This window comes from Epinephelus fuscoguttatus, linkage group LG1, assembly GCF_011397635.1.
Source record: "Epinephelus fuscoguttatus linkage group LG1, E.fuscoguttatus.final_Chr_v1".
NCBI lineage: Eukaryota > Metazoa > Chordata > Actinopteri > Perciformes > Serranidae > Epinephelus > Epinephelus fuscoguttatus.
Genome location: NC_064752.1, coordinates 40,759,731 through 40,780,779, shown reverse-complemented (window position 1 = coordinate 40,780,779; position 21,049 = coordinate 40,759,731). Strand labels below are relative to the sequence as shown.

Genomic DNA, 21,049 nt, shown 5'->3' with positions numbered 1-21,049 from the left:
GAGGATTTTTCATTTACCACAACCCAGTGGAAAATACTGTAAAATACTGTAAAATACAAAAGCTCCAACTCTTATTTTCAATAACATAAAGGCAGTACCAAATAGGCTAAGTATTACCCTACAGAAATAATTATATGTTTGCTCATTTACAGACATAATAACAAATTATTACAAAGCACAAACAACTTAAGCTTGCCTAATCTAGATATTACCCATCTAGTTACCTACCGAGATATCCAACATTCCTAAACGCCAGTCATGCTTTCTTAAACAAAGCATGATCTTGGCTTCAAAATCAAAACTTACCAAGCATCACTGTGCCATCTGATCTGACTCAGACTCCTATAAAATGAACGGTGCATCAAGGGAGGCAGCACAGGCCTGCTGGGACTCTTCTCTCCAGCACTGGCTGAGCACTACCACTCAGCCTCTGAGGACGACTGCCAGTGTCACACCTGGAAAAGGTAAGTGAATGATGATGACAACATGACTGGGGGAAATGGTGATGGTGAACAGTAAATATATATATTGCACAGTACATTTTATAGTTTTCATGAGATATGATTGGTTAATGCCATTGAACACAAACAATGTTTAATTTTGTGGCAAGGACAGGACCTTTGTACATGGGGCACCTGCTTTATCCCCTAAGCCATCAAAGCCCCGTCTTTTGTCCTTTTCAGCAGGTGTGTGTCCCGTAATGACGATGGCTCAGGGTACGCTGTTGCTCCTGCTGATGCAGATGTTAACTGGATGGTCAGGTAAAATGTTTGACTTATTATCAGGTTTCTCATTAAGCTCAATTTTTCTGTGCTTAAAGCTGCATCAATCAATAGTTTTATATTAACGACAGATCAAATGATTTCTTGTAATGTAAAGGTATGCAGGGAGGGTCACTACTACAAACTGTTATCATCCACTCTATAACTCAACCCCATTTTACTAACATCACATTACATATCATTACTGTACATTACTGTGTGGCTCCAAAATCAAACTAAAACAGCAAAGTATCCATTCTTTTTACTGTAGCTGAAAACTCTGTACATGAACACACTTTCTTGCTGTCTTTTCTATTAAAAAAAACAATCATGGTATAAAAAGCCATACATCTTCAAAGTAGTGGCATGAGTTCTCACCATTTTGGATCATTGATTTGTAAAATATACAATACTACAGAGCCCCTAAAGTCCCCATCTACATGGGGAATGGATGTAATGTGTCAGGTGGGACAAAGTCTGTCTTTGTTGTGTTTGGCTGATGCCAGCTTCACTGTGTGTGTATTGAGTTTTGCCAAGTAATAATGCAGCTGTTTATACAGGTTTGGAAGTATAGATTATATTAACCGGTGCTGAATTAATTAACTGGATTGTTTGAAAAACAAGATGCATTAGTTTGATTGATTTATGTTAATGTCAAATGTAAAAACACACATAAGGCTGCTCTGTTGCTTCGCATTGCCTCTCGTGCAATAGGGCATTTATTTGAATCCTTTTTAAACACGTACAATTTTTTTCCACAGTTCTATATAGTTTTTATTATTTGAAGAGCTGCAAACAGAGAAAAGTAGGCAAGCCATGTAAAAATAGGGGGCATGTGATGCCCGTGTGATGCCTGCACGGCTTTTAAGCTCAGTGTAACAGCTTCAGTTGATTATAATGTGGGCATACTGCGGCAGACATATCACGCCACATCCATGTCCCATGTTCTTTCTTGTGAGAAAAAATTGTTATCTTGTACGCACAAATAAAAGATATCACCTCTTGGGACTTTAGGGGCTTCGTACAATACAAAAGCAGGGAAGTCCAAAGAGTCACTAAAAGTATGTTGTAACAGGTACAAGTCCTGTATTAGAAATCTTACCATTGAGATTGTGAAAATAAGGCGTTGATTGTGATTCATTAGTTACAGGGGAAAAAATTACATGTAAAAAAATGAAAGCAGATTAGTTGTGCTTGGCCTATGAATGGAAAATTTACATTTAAACAAACGCCAGATGGAATTGCCAATGGGAGCACCATTCTGTGCAATTTCTGCAGTCAGGAATTTTCATACCATCAGAGTACCTCAGGCCTGAAATATCACGTCAACACAAAGCACGTAGTTCAGGGGTGAGATCGAGCAGAGCCCCTGATTCTAGCATGAGTGCCCCATCATGTCAAGCCACACTCAAAACATTTTTAGATGCAGCCTGTGACAGATGAACCAGTTCAGTCACTAAATGGATTGCAATAGACTGCAGGCCAATTCCAGTGGCAGAGGACAGGCTTCTTACAGCATATTGATATATGCCATTAATTAATTTATTTCAAAACATGTAATTAATTAGATACTTTTTTTAGATTGCTTGACATTAGCATCAAAATGTGCATACAATACCAAAAGTAAAAGTACGCATGCTGAATGACCCATTTCAGTATAAATTATGTGATTAGAATTATTGATGAATTATTGTGTACGTCACTTTAATGTTGTTGTTAATAAAGGTGAAGCTCGTTTTAACTTCTTTATATACTGCTGGGTACTGTAATGTGTAAAAATACATCATAATTTATTAACAATCTAAGTCTTCAAAGCAACTATAGCTGTAAAATAAAGTGTGTGTGTGTGTGTGTGTGTGTGTGTGTGTGTGTGTGTGTGTGTGTGTGTGTGTGAACAAAACAAAGGTAGTGGTATCTTGTGAAATACACAACTTAAGGCATGCATTGGCACAAGCTATGTTGGCATAACTTGTCAGGAAGGAGGCTAAATAATGCTTCAAAGGGTACATTTTGGCATGGCCATCTTCAAATGTGTTCCTTGAACTCTCAACTTAAGATATCTGAATGAAAATGGGCTCTATGGGTGCCCACATGTCTCCCCTAAACTTGAAAAGGCTTGCTTCCAGTAAATGTTTTGTTCCTTACAATCAATGTACTCCTTCAATTGAAAGCTGTTTTTTTGTCTTTTAAGAAAAAGGACAAGCAGCATATTTATCGCACAATGAATCACCAACATGTAGAGATATGTAACACATTAAAACTGGATTGTTATGGAGCTCAAAATGTTCACTGTACTGTTATTAGTTTATACACATCAGATAATTAGTAATATTAACTGTAAAATAAATCAAAGTATATCAGTATGTGATTCCTTAACTCTTTGTATTAATATAGTTTTCAACTTGCCCGTATATTTCAACAGCATAATTGAAATCCTGCCAAATTTAATTCCAATATGCCAGACACATGCCTCAAATGTAATAATGCTAAAGAAGCACTCTTTCACTGCTTGAAGTATTGCAATGTAGTCAGAAGGTTTTGGAAGGGACTTCTTGACATGGGTAATCAGATAACAAAATTTAAAAATCCCTTATTGGCCAAAGCTGTGCATCTTAGGTATTCATCCAAAATATTTAATTACCAAGAAGACCAAGTGTCTCTCACAAGCTAAAAGAGCAATAGCTACAAGATGTGAACAAACCAAGTATAAATCAGTATATTAAGGATTTATTAACTTGAGTTGCTATGGAAAAACTAACATAATATTACTAACGGAAAACTGGCAATGTTTGAAAATACCTGGGGGAGCTTCATGACTAATGGTTAATAAAAAACAAAGACTTGAGTGGGGGCGGGGCAACTGGATTAAGATTATAAAGTACAGTGGTCCATGTGTACTTCATGATTACTGTTCACAACTGCAACATGTTTACTCACCTCTGTTTTCATGTTATTGTTTCGCTTGCTTGTTTTTGTCAGTTTTTTTTCTTCTAGTTGCCTTTTCATATGATGCTTTACCTTATTTGCTGCCAAGACTGACTATTTTATTTATACCTAATATCTTTTAGAAACGAAAACCCCAATAACAAGAAATAATTGGAATCCTGCAATTCAGTGATAGCTTTTTTTTTTGGAGTGTGACACCAAGATAGTAAGCAGCATAAAATGGAAATACTCAAGTACAGGTGCTCAAAATTTGTACTTAAGTACAGTGCTTGAGTAAATGTTCAGTGTTTTTTCAGCTCTAACCAATAAATGTTTAATCATAGTAGTTGTGACATATTCTGTTTCTTTTCAATACTAATTTTTGAGTTACGATCCAGCTTTTGAATGATTAAGATTTGTTTTCTCAAAGTTTATACCAAAAACGAAAATCCCAGGCTCCCCCCTGATCTCCTACAGAGGTCTGGGCTAAGCCCAAAATGTTGTCATATCCTAAAAACCCTGCTGTACACCGCCTGCTCAGTACCAAATAGCAGACAGAAAATAGCTTGCCGTGATTGGACTGCATGTTCTGCTGCCCCCAAGTGGCCAAATAAATCACTTATTGGTACTTAAAAAATTCCGCATGCATGGGAAAAATAGCGGTGAAGAAAACTCTCGTTTAAACCCTTTAACAAAATGTCTTTATGTATTCCTATACTTGATTGTGTCTACACAGTTTTTCAGTGCTGAACATCAGATCTATTAATAGAAATTAATTTTCTGAAACCTCCTTTACTTTCTGATTGGGGGTCATCACTCAGAATAATCACGTATTTTCAAGCTGAAACTTTTTCAACTCAAAATTTGTAATGTGGGGGCGTCGGTGACTTAGTGGTAGAGCAGGCGCCCAATGTACAAGGCTGTTGCTGCATCGGCACAGGTTCGAGTCCAGCCTGTGGCCCTTTGCTTCATGTCATCCCCCTCTCTCTCTCCCCCTTTCATACTTGGCTGTTGTAGCAGGTAGTTGCACTCGTTAGCCAATATCAATAAGTTGTCAATATTAGCCAGATGGGCTAACCAATGCACCGTGGCTATGGGCTAGAATCAGCTCAGAAGTCTAGATGCGGCTGCGGGAGCTGGTGATCAGCAACTAATATGGACACCAGAGGCGGTTAATTAGTGCAGGTACCTTGTATTTCAAAGTGAATATGACAACCCAAAATATTTACAACAACAATTGGTAAGGAAAAAAATAGAAAAACCCAAAATATATACAAAACTGCAGTTATGGCAACCGGTTAGAATATCACTTAAGTGCACTTTAGATATGGCTCAGTTTGGTTCAGGATTTAACACAACAACATACAAAGGTTCACAATGGGAAAATAAATGAATCCCCAAAGTTGCTTGCACACAATCTACACACTGTCACAACAATCCACAAGGGTCTGAGTGAGCGTTCATGGGGAATTGTCCATTGAATATTGTCCATTGAAGGGAAGGGATGTGAGTGGAGTTGTGGCAGTTTAATGAGAATTGCGTGGGGCAGGCTGCGACAGCCTCCTACCAGACGAGTAGGGCTGCGATGCTGTAGTGCTACAGAGGTTGTTGGCTCCCAGCCGTAGTTTCAGTAGCTCGCCATCTTCGGCTCCAAAAGGAGACACCTGGCCGGCATCAAAATAACAGGTCCAGTCAAACCAAGGTGTTAGGGCAGATAGTTGTGTTAACTTTTAGCTTACCTCATTTATATCCATTTATGTGTACACAAAATAAAAATCGTAAATTAAACATAGAAAATACAATTCATATAAACATCCAAAGTGCTTTCAGAGTTTCCATGTTTTAGCTACATCCAAAGTACTACAGGTTGGCATATAGTTTGCACATGCTAACACAATAACAAATTACAACAATGCATTCACTGTGGGCATGTAGCAATTTAGCTTGTGCTACAGCCGAAATACATGCAGCAGACGTAGCAACCAAAACACAAGGTAACGCTAGCCTTGCTTAGCACAACAAAGCCCAGACACATGAATCATGAACGGCCAATGCTGATGCTAACGCTAGCGCACATATACATATATGTGTGTGCGTGTGTGTGTGTGTGTATGCACTTTATTGATATACCACGTTCAGGATAGATTCATTTCATCTGGCTTTACAATACCTCATAGGGGGGTTCTGACATAATCATCATCATTAAGCATCATTATGTGTATGCCAGATCCACTGAGATAGCCCACATGTAATATCACAGTAGGACTGCTGTACATCAAATGACCAGCAGATGTCAGTACTCCTGAATGAGCTGTTAAACGGGGCTTTGTGTGATCGGCCTTTTGGCGAAGCAATCCGCCTGTAAGATTCGACACATTCACGGGGCTTCATCACACCATCACTAGCGGCATTAGCATAACATCCCGAACATGCAACACTCACCAGTTCCTTTGATAAACCACGCACGATGGCGGCACGAACTCCCAGCGGCCCAGTAGTCGGATCTAAAAGGCTATGACATACTTAGCATGCTGAGTAGAAAATAACCGAAAGAGCGAACGTCTGTAAAGACCAGATGGTTACGAACCTGCACGCAGCTGTCGACTGGCTCTCCCCGCAACTCTGAGTAGGAGATCTGCCGCAGCTGCTACAAATTTCGCTCTGCGTGACGTGATTGGTTGGGCGCGGTCACATGACTGGGTGACGTAAGGTAGTGACGTCGAGGTGTTCGGAGGGTGTGCAATAATAATTAATAGTTATATTAAGGCAGATTTTTTTAACCTGGGTTACACTGTCCTATCCATTAAAGGCAAAAATGCCCAAAAACATATCTTTGGGAATTGTAATGTGAGCTTGAACTGCAACCACAACAGGAACAGACACAAACAGAATCATAGCCCTGACATATAGTATATTATCTAATATCTGATAGCTAAAATCATTTTATCAAGTAGCCACAGCTAACATTTAGCAAACAATGGCCTTATTACATCCATCAGGTACACAACAAGCTAACCGTCCTGTTAGTTGTGCTTATTTTCTTCTCTTTTGGCTAATGTAAGTCAAATGTTTATTTGCCTTTTAGCTGTGGTTTGGTCCACTAACTCCTGGCAAAAATATCCATTAGCTTTCTATAGGTTTTTGTGTCTACCCCAGCCAGTGACATTAGTGTACTTCAGCTCTCGGTCATTTTGTGCAAGTAGCAAACACTGGCTACCAGTCGGCTTATTACCCATTATCTGTATCTGTTTAACCAACTACATTATCTGTACCCATATCCGTACTAACCCACTTCCAGATCCATAAAGCAGAACTGGGTGGACTTAAAAATGGAAATGGGTGGGATCTAACCAGAAGATGTTATTTGTAACCTAAAATTGTATGGGTTGATCAGAAATTGATTTATTTATTATTCATCAGAAAACTATTTGCAGAATAATCTCAAGATTGAGCCTCAGATCATTTTTGATCGCAAAAGTTAGAGATGGAATACAATGTCATACCATTGTTCTGATGATCAATAATTTAAAAGGCTCAATAGTCCATAAAATGTCCCTTTGGATAGAAAGCCCATTTGGATGACAGCCCGTTATTCTGAACACAAACGCGCATTGCTACAAAGGGCTGTTTTCTGAAAATAGGCTACACAGTCTCACAAACAGGAGCACAAAGCTAATTAAAGCTGCCAGCAGCAATGAACAGGCCCTCGCACCTCTGCGCAACTCAGGGGTGCTGGCAGGATGCCAGCCAATGCGTCAGACAGCACAATCAAGAGTGAGATGGCATCAATGGCGGTTTTAGGCGGGGGCCAGCAGGGGCCAGTGCCCCCGTAACTCCGAGTCCGGCCCCCCCATGGCCCCCCCGCCCAGGAGTCGGAGGGGGAACGCGGAACTAAATCGTCTCAACAGGTTGCCGGTCGGACCACTTAAAGAGGCGCACCCAGTGAATCATGCAGAATACACCACACAAGAAGGAAAAGGGCTTTTTTAGAGTTTTCTAGTGTTTAGTGTTTCCCATACATTGACTAATTTGCCCTGCCACAGTCTCCAAAAAAATGGCCAGATATAAAATGCCTCCAGTAAATGAACGTCACTCTGTAGCGCACCGGCTGGAGCTCCTCTCCTAGCGCTAATGTGAGCCTGAGTTGATAGAGCAGACCGCATTTCTAAGCGGAATATTGAGGAATACTGACATCCACTTCGTGAGCATTCTTGAAAACACCCAGAAAACATCAGTAGAGAATTGTGTGGCTGTATTTAAGACAACTCTGAGCCTGCACGGCAACACACAGCACCATTGAGGTAAGCTCAAGTTCAAGAGTTTTCATGGGTCTTTTATTTTGAAAATCGACTGGATACTCTCGTCTTTTCTGTGCCTGACTTCCTGTTTGACTCATTTGGTCTGTGCAAATTGACGTGTCGTCAGAAATAGACCCGGCGCGTAATTTTAGCGGAGCGGAGCGCCGAGCCGCTTCTAGGCCGCGGCTGGTGGAGCAGCTTCTTGAATGGCTGCTATTAGCTCCAGCACCCGCGCCTCGGCCGGATCGCGCCACGGATCCAGTGGGTTGCTATAAATGGGCCTGTCCCAGAGGCATTCAACTACCTGAGGGCTTTTGAAATGCTCTGATTCAGGGTGCTGTACTTGCAAATCGAGAGGGAGGGAGGAAAGCAGTAATTTGTGCCTGTTTGTGTGTAATTTATTTGAATCTCACCTTTTGTTTTCCTTTCGTTTTGCGTATCTGGAACTGTACTTGTGAGTGTGAGAATTTTAAAAGAATATTTTGTCTGCACATGATTTTAAATATTAAAATAGCCCTCCAGAGGCAGATCAGTACGTCAGTCATTTTTCTTTTGATTACTGAAATGTTTAACCACTAATACTTAGCCGTATTTTAAGTGTAACCCTTCACCATAACATAGTACAACTAATGTTTTTATCAGTAAAAATGGAACATTTTTCACACATAAAAAGCACAAAGATGTTGAAATCTAGGCATATTCTGCCATCATAACTTTGCTCTCAGAATTCACCAGATTGATACCTTTAAATCAAATACAAAATTTTCTCCCGGGGGAGCATGCCCCCAGACCCCCTTACACATATATATATCTTATTGTTCAGACTTAGATATTTGACCGTACTTGTATGTGCTCCTGTATCAAAAGGACTGGCCCTAGCTTGGCCCCCCCATTGAAGCTGGCCTAGAACCGCCACTGGATGGCATATCCTTCATTCAGTCCTGGAATGACTATTTCACATTTTGTACCACTTCCTCTTCCCACTAGGGGGAGTTGTAGAGGGCAGTCATGATATGTCATGTTACTATACATGAAGTAGCCTATATACCACAGCATCTCAATGTAATGTAAGGTAAATCAAAAAATATGTGTCTGAAAAGACGTACTTCCTGTTGCCGCTAGGTGGCCCTTACTCATCAGTAAATATTGACAGGTAGATCTGTTCAGGGCGGGACTGTCATCAACCCTGTGAATTTGGGGGAAAATTGGACCATATATGCTGGAGTTACAAACAACTTCCTGTTGCATGCAACGGTCAAATGGTGTGACAAAAACTCAAGCCTGGAATAACCTTTCTTCTTCAAGGTCTTTCGGTGGGACAGACCAACATTTGAAGTCAGTCGGATATAATCTCTAGGACAAGTTCGATAATTTAGGAGCCCAGGAAATGGGCAAAACGACACAAAAATGGCACAAGTAAATTCAAAATGGCGGACTTCCTGTTGGGTTTAGAGCATGGCTCTTTGAAGCTTTTCTTGTATGTCTTGGAGTGTTACATATACCTATCAAGTTTCATACACCTATGTTTAATTAGCTTTGAGGGCTGTTTCCTCAAAATTTTGAAGGGGGCGCTACTGAGCCATGTTTTGGAAACCAAGCATGAGACCCTTAAAATATCAATTTTTTTCACCAGTTCTGATATATCTGTAAAGGTTCATGAAATGTTGAGTATGTTAAGCCCCCAAAAAGGCAATTCATTTGGAGGAAGAAGAAGAAGAAAAATTCCTTGCATTTCAATACGGTCCTTGCACTGCTAGGTGCTCGCGCCCTAATTAGTCACTGAGACTTTCTACAATGGCAAAGAATTATCTGCCCTACTCTGCTGCTGGCTTAACCTGATATTCTTACCTTTAACCTGAACCAATCTCAGCAACCCAACCAACAAAGTACTAGCCAACAAGTACAGCCACCCCAGTGGAAAGGTCCACTGACATCATTCTATGTAACAATTAGCCTTGTGCTCCTGTGCTGGAGAGTGCCACTGGAGAAATAGCTGTTTTGGGGCCATGGGCATTTCATTTCAGAATAATGTGCTGTTGTACAAATGGGCTTTTAGTCCAATGGGTCTTTCTTGGACTACTGGGGCCATAAGAAAAAGGGGCAGTCCCCTTTAACATAGCTACTGAAATGAGGACTTTGCTTCATCATGGGTACAGTTACTAACACATCTTACTCAGATGATACTCGAAGGTTACTTGTATAAAGTACATAACTGGTACTGTATACTTGTTTCATCCAAGTATGCTGCTAAACAGTTCTTATCACAGCTTGTGTACTGGAAAGAGCAGCCTGTGATTTTATATTGGAAAGGGGCAAGAGCAGTTGGACTCACCTGACCTCATGACAAAACAAGTAAGAAGCTGCAGAGAGTCTGTGTGGGTTTGCACAATTTTGTGTTGAACTTTACGTTATGTTTTTATAATGAAACGTTCATTCACTGCCAAAAAAGACACTGATCATTTGTTAAGGACATCATCTGATTTATCCCATTGATATATGATGTCTTCATTTTCACAGTTTCTCAAACAACACCTGGACCTTCAGTGAGACTGGTCAACTCTGCCAGCCGCTGCTCTGGCAGAGTGGAGATCTTCCACAATGGCCAGTGGGGAACGGTGTGTGACGACTTCTGGAATCTGAATGACGCTCAGGTGGTTTGTCGACAGCTGGGCTGTGGCAGGGCTGTGGGTACACCGCAAGGGGCACACTTTGGACAAGGCACTGGACAAATCTGGTTAGATGACCTTCAGTGTTCAGGACGTGAGTCTTCTTTACAAGACTGTCCACATGGCGGATTAGGGAACCACAACTGTCGCCATTCTGAGGATGCTAGTGTCATCTGTGAAGGTAAGTGTGTTTCCACACAGTAAGCAGACTTCAGTTTGTATTGTTCACAAAGTAATAGAAATGGCCCCTTATATCCTGGCACCAACTGGATACCACACAGAATTGACTTTTTAAAAAAAAAAACAAAAACACACACACAAACAAGTCACACTAACAATCAAGCCCAATGATTAAATGATCAAGTACAGTTACCTTGAAGAAATTTCACTTTTACTCAATACTGGTGTGAATACAACCTGCAGTTGTCATGTGGTTGACAGAGATTTTGCATCTCCTTCAACCAGAAATTGCTCCTCCAACACCAAGTGTTCCAGTGAGACTGGTCAACTCTAACAGCCGCTGCTCTGGCAGAGTGGAGATCTTCCACAATGGCCAGTGGGGAACGGTGTGTGACAACTTCTGGAATTTGAATGACGCTCAGGTGGTTTGTCGACAGCTGGGCTGTGGCAGGGCTGTGGAGGCACCACAAAGGGCACGTTTTGGACGAGGCACTGGACAAATCTGGTTAGATAACCTTCAGTGTTCAGGCAGTGAGTCTTCATTAAGAGACTGTCCACATGGCGGATTAGGAAACCACAACTGTGGTCACTCTGAGGATGCTAGTGTCATCTGTGAAGTTAAACATGCATATTTCATTTTACTCTTGGAATATTTTGACATAATACAGTGAGATCAAAGTTTGTCAGAATCTCTCAAGGTTACTGTTTTTCTATTCTTTGGTGTTTTAGACCATCAACCTGTACTCCAGGCCTCTCAGCTCATTTGCTCCCCTTATCAGCTTGTAGTTGGGGTGCAGCTGGACAGCCTGCTGTCAGCTGGTTTGAACCCATTGTCTGGTCACCTGGCAGCCCCTTACTGTACAGGCTACAGAGTGAGTCAAAACACTGTCTGGTACCAAGTGGCACGTCAGGCTGGCATCTGCGGAACTGTACTGACGGTAAAAATGTATTATTTCTTCATAACTTGATCTTTTGCTTGAAATTGCTAAAATTTGACTTCCCCACACAGCCGATGTAGCAACTGTAGGGTGTTAGTTGTAAGCTAGCTAACAATGGAAATACCAGCTGTGTGTTTGGGAGTGTGCCTGTGTTTGTGTCCACCTTAGCCTCTAACTGTCTCTCTCCTTTTCTTTCTAATCTCTGTTATGAAGCAGATTCATAGAGCTCCAGAATAAGCACAGTTTGTTTTGCTCAAATTGAAACATTTTCAACTGGTGTAGATGCGTCCTTGGGTCAATTCCATAGACTGTATAAAAGAGGTGGACCTAACCTCTGGTCTGTAGTCTTGCACGGCCAGAACTATTTTGCTGGAGAAAGGTCTGGCTGGACCCATCATCATTCCGCACTACGGGAAAAAACACTCTTAGTTGTTTGTATTTCTTTACAGTCAAAACGGTCTTGGGCGACGCAGCAGTGGTGCCCTTGCAAAATAGTGTTGGGGAGGGAACCTGTCTTGGTGGCGAGGCGAGCACTGGCATTAAAATGGCTCCTTACTCACAAAAGCAAACACTACATAAAACATTAAAAGATGTTTTAGTGTGTACATTAACAGCTTGGAGGTTGTTGTAGTTGTTACACACACAAAGCTAAAATGAATGGATCTGGTTATGTGTGACTAGTTTCATGTAGCAACAAGGATTCTGAAAACGGTGAGACATAGGAAGAGTGTTATGTCTGACATAGGCAGCCAGTGACAGGCTTGTCCTTATAGTCTGCATTCTTTGAGCCAGACTATCGGGTCTGAAAGTGAAGCCAATGCAAAAGGTTCCCTGAACCTGTCTTCTTTGTAAAGGCCAGCATGGGGCGACTTGTGCAAAAAAGAAGTATGATTTTATAGAAGTCTGCAAGAAAATGTTGCTACTTTTTACTTGAATTATTAATTCAGTAAATGTCTTCCTAATAAAGGTATTGTCGCAAATGTTTAGTTTCATGGAATTTCAAGTAAGGCTGTGCAATTAATCGTCTGGTGATCGCAATTACAATTTTGAGGTCAAACGATTTCAAAATTAATGAAATCGAGGGTAAATGATTTTTGGTCATGGACGCCTGGAGATGTTATTTTGTCTTCTACGGAAGCTGCATATGCGCAATACTGCCCCTCCCCTCCTCACCTATATTCACTCCACGAGCCAGCCAAGTTGGTGAACTATGAATAATGCGTGGGGCAGGTGCCGTGGAAGATTTCAAAAACCGAACTCTGCCATGCATGATCCAGAGAGCAGAGGAGAATTGTAAACGCGCGACGTTGCAGAGACAGAAATGACATGCCGTTGTGAAAGCAATGTGAGTCATCACGTGCGCTGCATAATCATTTGCATAGCTGTGATTTCAATTTTGACCAAAATAATCATGATTATGATTTTTTCCATAATCGAGCATCTCTAGTTTCAAGTCTTCTTCAATACAGCATGGTGTTCTTTTTGGAAACTGGAAATTGACATTTGGGTTGTGGTCCCATTTAGATTACAAGAGATGATAAAGCACGGTATGCTTTAAGGCAAGGCTACCTTGTGACTGACAAGTTGCTACTATGGCGGGGTCAGCCCTATGGTCCCACAGCCCTATGGTCCCACAGCCCTATGGTCCCACAGCCCTATGTTCCCACATTTCTAAGATTTTTTTTTTTTCTCACTAAAAATTAGGCCCTATGTTCCCACAGCCCTATGTTCCCACATTTCTAAGAATCTTCTTAAAATTAGGCCCTATGTTCCCACAGCCCTATGTTCCCGCATTTCTAAGAATTTTCTTAAAATTAGGCCCTATGTTCCCGCATTTCTAAGAATTTTCTTAAAATTAGGCCCTATGTTACCACATTTCTAAGATTTTTCTCAAAATTAAACCCTATGTTCCCACATTTCTAGGACATTTTCAAAATTAGGTCTTGTGTTCCTACATTTCCCTTCAATTTAAGCCCTATCCTCCCACAAGGGTTAGGGTTAGGGTTAGGGTTAGGTGGGGTAATAGGTTGGGTGTAATTGGCTACCAAATTGGGAGAAAGGGGGATAAAATCTGATACAAATTTATGAAAAAGGAAATGTGGGAACATAGAGCTGTGGGAACATAGGCACACTCCCACCGTGGCAACCTGTAAATCAGGATAGAGGCGTAGCGGTCAGTCAGCTCCACCCTCTCGTCCAAATATGGTCACTTCTGGCTCCAAAAAAACTGTGGCTTCAGAACAGTAGTTGGCTAACCAATGGGTGACACTACGGTGGTTACATCCACTCCTGTTCTCATGGCATCTTTCCTTTGAGTTTGTCTGCTATCATCTACAATTTGCTTCTTGTTCTGTATGAGCACACAGTAAGTGTTATGCACAGACACATTTATTGCCCCTGACTCATTACACTTATGTGTGTATACAGTAAAGTGTTCTGTTTCCCTACAGTGAGGTCAGAGGTTAGGATGGGCTATAAAGTAACTCAGCAAATAAATTAGGCTGATACTGATCATACAGTCATCAAGAAGTGTCAGCTATAATATGGCTTATCGAATTCTCTTTTCCTAACACAAACAAGGATAAATGTTGTGAGAGTTAGAGTGAAAGATTTTTTTTACCATAAAATCTGTCCTGAAGGCTTAAGGTCAAGGTCCTCCGGATGTTTCTCCAACTTCCTAGTCACATGCTGGTTTAAACTTTAACGCAATATTACTGATAACTTGTGTAGCTGATCCAGTTCATCCATTTATCTTTCTTGTTTCAGACCAACACCACCCATGCCATCTACTTCAACAGCTTGTATTTCTACCCTCCAAGTAACGGGTCCATGGTTCTACCTGAGATTATTACATTCACCTGTGTTTATCCCTTGGACACCAAAACTAGCCTAAACACTGAAATCAGACCACAACTGTGAGTCTTCTATTTCATTCCTTGACTATAACAACACCGTTAATAGATGTACATCACTGGAGGAGTGAAACACATCTCTGATTGTTTTTCTTTCTTAACAGTCCTGGGTATGGCCTCATGGGGTCAGGTTCCAGAGCCAGAGCCTACATGAATCTGTTCTGCGACTCCAGTTTTTCAAACAGCTATCCAGGGGGCCAGGTCATCCTGCCAGTGGGCTCTGCACTGCATGTGCAAGCATATGTGTTTGAGAATGATCCAAGCTTTGCAGTTGTTCTGCAGGACTGCTATACCACAAACTCTTCAAACCCTGAAGACCCCGTGCGATACTATCTCATCCATTCTGGGTATGTGTCTATCCAGATTTATGCCGGGTACACACTACCCGTTTATAGCCTGAATATAGCCCGACGCAGCGTCATCGGTGTCAGCTTGGATCGTGAACAACATTGAGTGTCGTACACGATAATCCATCATTTTATCTTGTGTAGTGTGTCATAGTAGTATGAAAAATGATGACGCGTCTGGGACGCCTCACAATGTCCCAACAGAAGGTTGAGCATTTTTGATTTTCTTTTTGTCACTCACGAATTCTCCTATCACAGCCGTCAGTTTGACCAATAGGAAGACAGAGCAATCTGCTGCCGTAGACAACTGTATGACAACAACACCCCAGCCTTTTTGATGTTTCCTCTAGGGATGTTAGCACACAGAGTAAAAGAGGGAAACTGGTGGGGCGAAACAGCATAGGCTTTTTATCAACCTGATGAGCACTGCCATTAGCATCAAGCTAGCAAAGAATGGTCTTTCCTCATAATGGAGATGGACATAAAGTAATAAAATTAAAAAATAGAGGTAGGACTTACAACTGCAGAGGCTACCAGCTTGATTTGAAACAGGCTACATTAGAAACAGGCCTTTATTAATTATTCCATCTGTATTTTTATATTTTTACTTTATATTCCACTCCTGTTTGCCTTGATAAATTTAATGCATCGCGCCGTCATTTCAAACTCTTCAAACTCAACACTTCTGTATCTGTATAAAATTAAAAGCCTCTTATAACTTTGGTGGAGAGAATCCCTTCATTTTCTAAAAAGGCTTTTATTGTGAAACATTTGCAGGAACTTGTGAGGATTCAGAGACTTCCATAGTTTTCATGCAGTACTTCAAATGTAGTTCCTGCCATCTTGTGGAGCTTTTTACGTTATTACAACAACATTTCAGCTGGCACATGAACAGTCACAGTAACTGAAATAGTAATTTTAATAATGAAAAATAGTACTAGAATAACCCGATGACATCACACACATCGTGGAAGACGTCCGGGGATGATTGGTGTTGACTATCATGTTGTCTGTCGGCCAAGTCATGGCACAATGACGTAATCTGACATAGTGACTGATGGAACGGACAGAACTGACCTTGGTAAAGTTGGACATATATTCACAGATTCGGACTTTGCAGGTCAATAACTCAGAAACGAAATGTTGTTGAAGCACATACAACGCTACTTTTTTATCTTGGTATGGTAGACAACAAGCTACAATGTAAATTTCAACAGAACAAACTGTCTTTTGAGCTCGGCCAGTAGCATTGATTTCTATGCACAACCGACTGAGGGGTGCGCAGGGACGGTCTACAAGGAGCAACAGCAAAAAGAGATATAAAAAAAATTATTCTGTAGTTTCAATACTATGCAGTGTAGTGTCCCCAAAATCACTTTGCACATTAATGGAGATAGATAGATAGATACGACCGGCCTAGGGGAACCAGTACATAGCATGAAAGGATGCTCCCCTCTTTCCCCACTCCCAAGGATGACCAATGCCGCACAGCTGCAGTCCAACAAAAGATAATTTATTTAACACTCACCAAGAAAGGTAACAATAAGCTTCAGGGTGGGCGTGGCCCAAAACAACAAACAAAACAATCTACTCTCCAAAACTAACTTACCTACTCAAAAGTAAAGAAAATAAAAATACAGGTCACTCACCTGACTCCCTATAAATAAACAGGAGAAAAAAGATTAACAAAAAGGGCTACCCACCCCTACAGCTACCTGGACTGCTGGACTAATATCACAATTAACTCATCTTTAACACAGTACAACAAAGCATGGTGCAGTTGGGAGTAGGGCCAAGAGAAGAGGAAGAACAGCTCAAGCAGCGGCCATTTTATACCAGCTCCACCAATCTCCAACCACCAATCAGCAGCCATCACCTGGAGAGAGAGAAACACACTAAGGGTGGCAGCACCACCCTCAGGCAGGGAGGAACAACAGAACAACAGAACAGCAGAATCACAAATAAATGACCCAGGGTCATAACAATGGATGGATAGATAGATAGATAGATAGATAGATAGATAGATAGATAGATCAATAATTACAGTATGTAGTATAGTGTCCCCAAAATCACTTCACAAATTAATTGTCTTGTGTAGATTATACTACAGCACTGTAATATTTTTCTCCATAATTTGGGGGATTTTTAATTCTATTGAATTTTCAGATCATTATTAATACATCCTCCTGACTACCTGGCCAGTTCCTTTTAAACCAATCACATGAAGGATGCATAAGGTGACTAACTCACAAGCCAATTAGAAGCACCTTTCAATTAATGTCTAGGTCATTTCAATTAAGTTCCACAGTGAATATATATCAGTCTTTAGAGCAAAGCCACTATGATGGGGCAGAATTCTTCCAATATTTTCAATGCATTTGGGTCCACTTTTTTTTCTCCAGTCCATGTTTATGTTGATGTGTACGTAATCTTTGTTTGTTTTCAACATCAATCGATAATCTGAACAGTGAATAATGTATTGATAAGAGTGAAATTTCAGGGATCCAATTGAAGTGATAAAATATTGTATTACAGCTTTCCAAAAAGGAACATTTTTCTGTTTTACATGTTTAGCCCCGAGATTCAGTGTGGAACTTGTACAAGATGGTTTCACACACAGAGCCTAGGAATGACAGCAGAACAAATACCAAACAAAGATACCCCTTGGTATTGTTGGTATTTTTTAAAATCTTGAGACAGATTGTAAGTATTTTTCCCTGAAAGATAAAAGTAGGTGTCAATTGTATTTTTCCTTTTAATGCCAAAATCAGGATTGTGGATTATTCATCAATAATGTACAGTATAATATTTGGTATTTTTTATTTTTGGGCTGTGTGAATTTGTTCTGTACATAGTTTGCTGAGGATTAAATGAGTGAACTTGTTTTGATGGCTCTTCTCTTAATATAATTTTATTCAAGACAAATCCACAATTTCACCACTTTGACCAAACACATAATATGTCCTAACAGTGTCAGTTTGAATTCTATCTAAAAACAAATAACAAAAAAATATTAGGCAAGCCAATGGAGGTTCATACATAATTTCTAAAATATAATGCAACATTTATTTTGCGACTGCACCAATAAACTGCTCTAACTGAATCCCTTTTTTAATTACTGAACACTGGGTAAAGCTTCTAAACTAGAAAATGTAATGGGTTGTGGAAAAACTGTCTCTAATGGTTGCAGTAGAAAAGATTCTGCTTAAAAATGGTTAAAAATTAATTAAAAAATCTTCACTTAGCAATTATAGTCTCTTGATGTTCAAAATTAGTGTAACCATTTACCGTTTATGTTGGAAGTGATTTTGGGGACACTACACTGCATAGTGTTGAAACTACTGAATAATTTTCTCCAAAACAAGTAAGCAAAATTATGAAAAGCATATTTCCCCAAACTGAGTGTTGTAGTTTTACCCACTAGGGACCCCCCTGGTGGTTGAAATGAAGGTAGTGGTACTAAACTCTATAAGAGGTTATTGAGTCATTTTCCCAAAAAAAATTCAGCAAAATTATGACAAAGCATATTCATTCAAACTGAGTGTTGTACTATGATCAGCAGGAGACCATTGATGTGTGAAGTGATTTTGGGGACACAACACTGTATAGTACTGAAACTATTGAATAATTTTGTTATATCTCTTTTTGCTGTTGCACTTTATAGTAAATTTCTTCTGTTGATATTTACATTGTAGCTTGTTTTCTACCTTACCAAGGTAAGAAAGTAGTGACATATTTGCTTCAACAACATTTCGTTTATGAGTTATTGACCCACAAAATGCGAATCTGTGAATATATGTCCAACTTTACCGAAGTACAGAAATGTTGTGTAGTGTGAACCAGGCATTAGATGGACTGGAACAGAAACTATAAACTCTATGGTGATGTGTAATGGTCTTAATGACTGTTGATATCTCTGCCAGGTGTCCTACTGACTCTCATCGTGTGTCGGTGGTTGAGAACGGCCTGTCCCTCCGTGCTCGTTTCTCTGTCCTGCTCTTCCCTCTCCAGGATGCAGACCAGTACATCTTCTTACACTGCAGAGTACGCCTGTGTGACAACAGGAGCCAAAGCTGTGCTCCAGTCAGACATCAATCCTCTCACTCAGTCGAAATAATCAATCTGCAATCAGTGCTTTATACCCAACCACTGGGTTTAAGTCTTTGATCATTCTCCCCCCTCTTATTTCACAGTTTTGCAGAAGACGGACGTATCGTTCTGTTGATGACTTTGACCAGTTTATATTTGTCTCTGCTGGACTAATCACCTGTGACTACAAAATACAATCTCATATCTGAGCTGATGTCTCAACACTGTGAACTGTATCAAAGTTATAAACATGTTTTCTTCTCCTTTCATTCTGATCTTTAGGGATGGACTGACATCTTAATGGAGTGAGCTGATAAACTTATTATTATTTTGATTTTGTGTGTGTGTATCAGGATATTTGTGTCAAACATATTATGAGACAGTGAAAGCAATAGTGATTACTTTTTGTTGCCTGTTTAACCCTCTCATGCCATCCAAAATTCCTTCTTTCTAACAGAACATTGTGTTTAGGTGTATATTAATAAATGTACTGCATGCTTTGATAAGACATGGATCAGGTTCAATGGAGAGGAATACAGATATATAACCCTTTTGATTTAAACATTCACATAGCCTCTTGTGTCAGACAAATCTCTTTCATTTCTTTACCATTTTTTTTTCCAATAAATGTTTTCAGCCCAACCCGTCATAGTTAAAGCCCCGATAAGTATGATATGATCATTTTTTGACTTTGTTGACCACTAATATTGGTATCAAAAATTATACTACTGGTATGTAGACTGTAGAGCACAAAATAGCCTGGTGACTGACCCTTCATGTCTTTATTTTTTTCTCTTCATGTGAAAAACTGCCTGGATGTTATTGTTGGAAGCTCACAAGAGAGATGTGTTTGGTGATTTTTATCCAACATGTTGACATTATGTGCATGTTTTATGAGCCGTGTCAAAGCCTAAAAGTCTAATTATCATTGTCTTGAGAAGGACAATAAAGGTTTTTTTCTGATCTACACAAAAAGGTGTTTTGTCTTAACTATGTTGTCATTGTCAATTATTAAACAGGGTATCTGCAGGTTTCAGTAAGTTAAATTTAAGACTTTTTAACACCTTTTTAATGCCATCTTGAATGGAATTTAAGACCGAAAAAACTATAAATATAAGCGATGGTTGGGGGATCCCGCTGTACTATAACCAGTGCTGAATTTGTAAAATTAGAAGTGGGGGAACACTTTTTTAAGCGGCACCAGAGCCGCTTCACTGCGCAACTCCGAATGGAATGGTTGTGACATCTAGTGTTGTCACGGTACCAAATTGGGACCCAAGGTACGATACCAGTTAAAGTATCATGGTTCTGAGTAGTATCACGATACCACAGCAAAAATTAGGCAGATGTGCCTTTTGTCATTTATAAAAAGATGAATCACTTTTCTATAATACATCAATGATATTTCAATGGAATAAATTACTTATTGACTTATTCATAGAAAAACAGCATCAATCAGTGATTAACATAGGGGGGATTGAAATAAAATAAATAAATAAAATAAAAATCAACCAGCCACCCTCCTCCCCTGACAAGTAAAGAACAGTCCCTAAAGTGCGGTGAGGTTTGTGGACCATTACCTGCCACAGAGTGAAATGTGAACGGCAGTCATGACGCCAACAAAAGAGGAAATTAGGCTACTGGACCTGGGGTCGGATTTCTCTGTTGCCACCGGTAAGCCGTTATTTTGCGCCGCAGAGCCTCTGTAGGCTATTTGACCACCATATTCCTGTCTGTGACCCCCGTTCAACCCACAACTTGCATGATTCACCTTTCATTTCTGCTGCTGGTTGAAATCTGGACTCGCACTGCGTGCTGAATGATTTATTTTGCTGGCACAAAACTATTTTTAGTCGCAAATGCGAGTAAAATGCTCGCACGTAGAGCTCTGTGGAAAACAAATCACTATCGACAAGTACAAAGTCATAAATAA

General features: G+C 40.2%; 1 protein-coding gene across 1 annotated transcript; it reads left to right on the top strand.

Moving 5' to 3' along the window:
* The first annotated feature begins 349 nt into the window (after window positions 1–349).
* Window positions 350–20,911, top strand: LOC125888940 (deleted in malignant brain tumors 1 protein-like). Its single transcript, XM_049576597.1, has 7 exons — window positions 350–464; window positions 10,502–10,831; window positions 11,116–11,361; window positions 11,518–11,768; window positions 14,535–14,683; window positions 14,785–15,027; window positions 18,951–20,911. Exons 1-7 carry the CDS (start codon window positions 350–352, stop codon window positions 19,192–19,194), a joined length of 1,578 nt encoding a protein of 525 aa, XP_049432554.1. The 3' UTR covers window positions 19,195–20,911.
* Window positions 20,912–21,049: the final 138 nt, after the last annotated feature.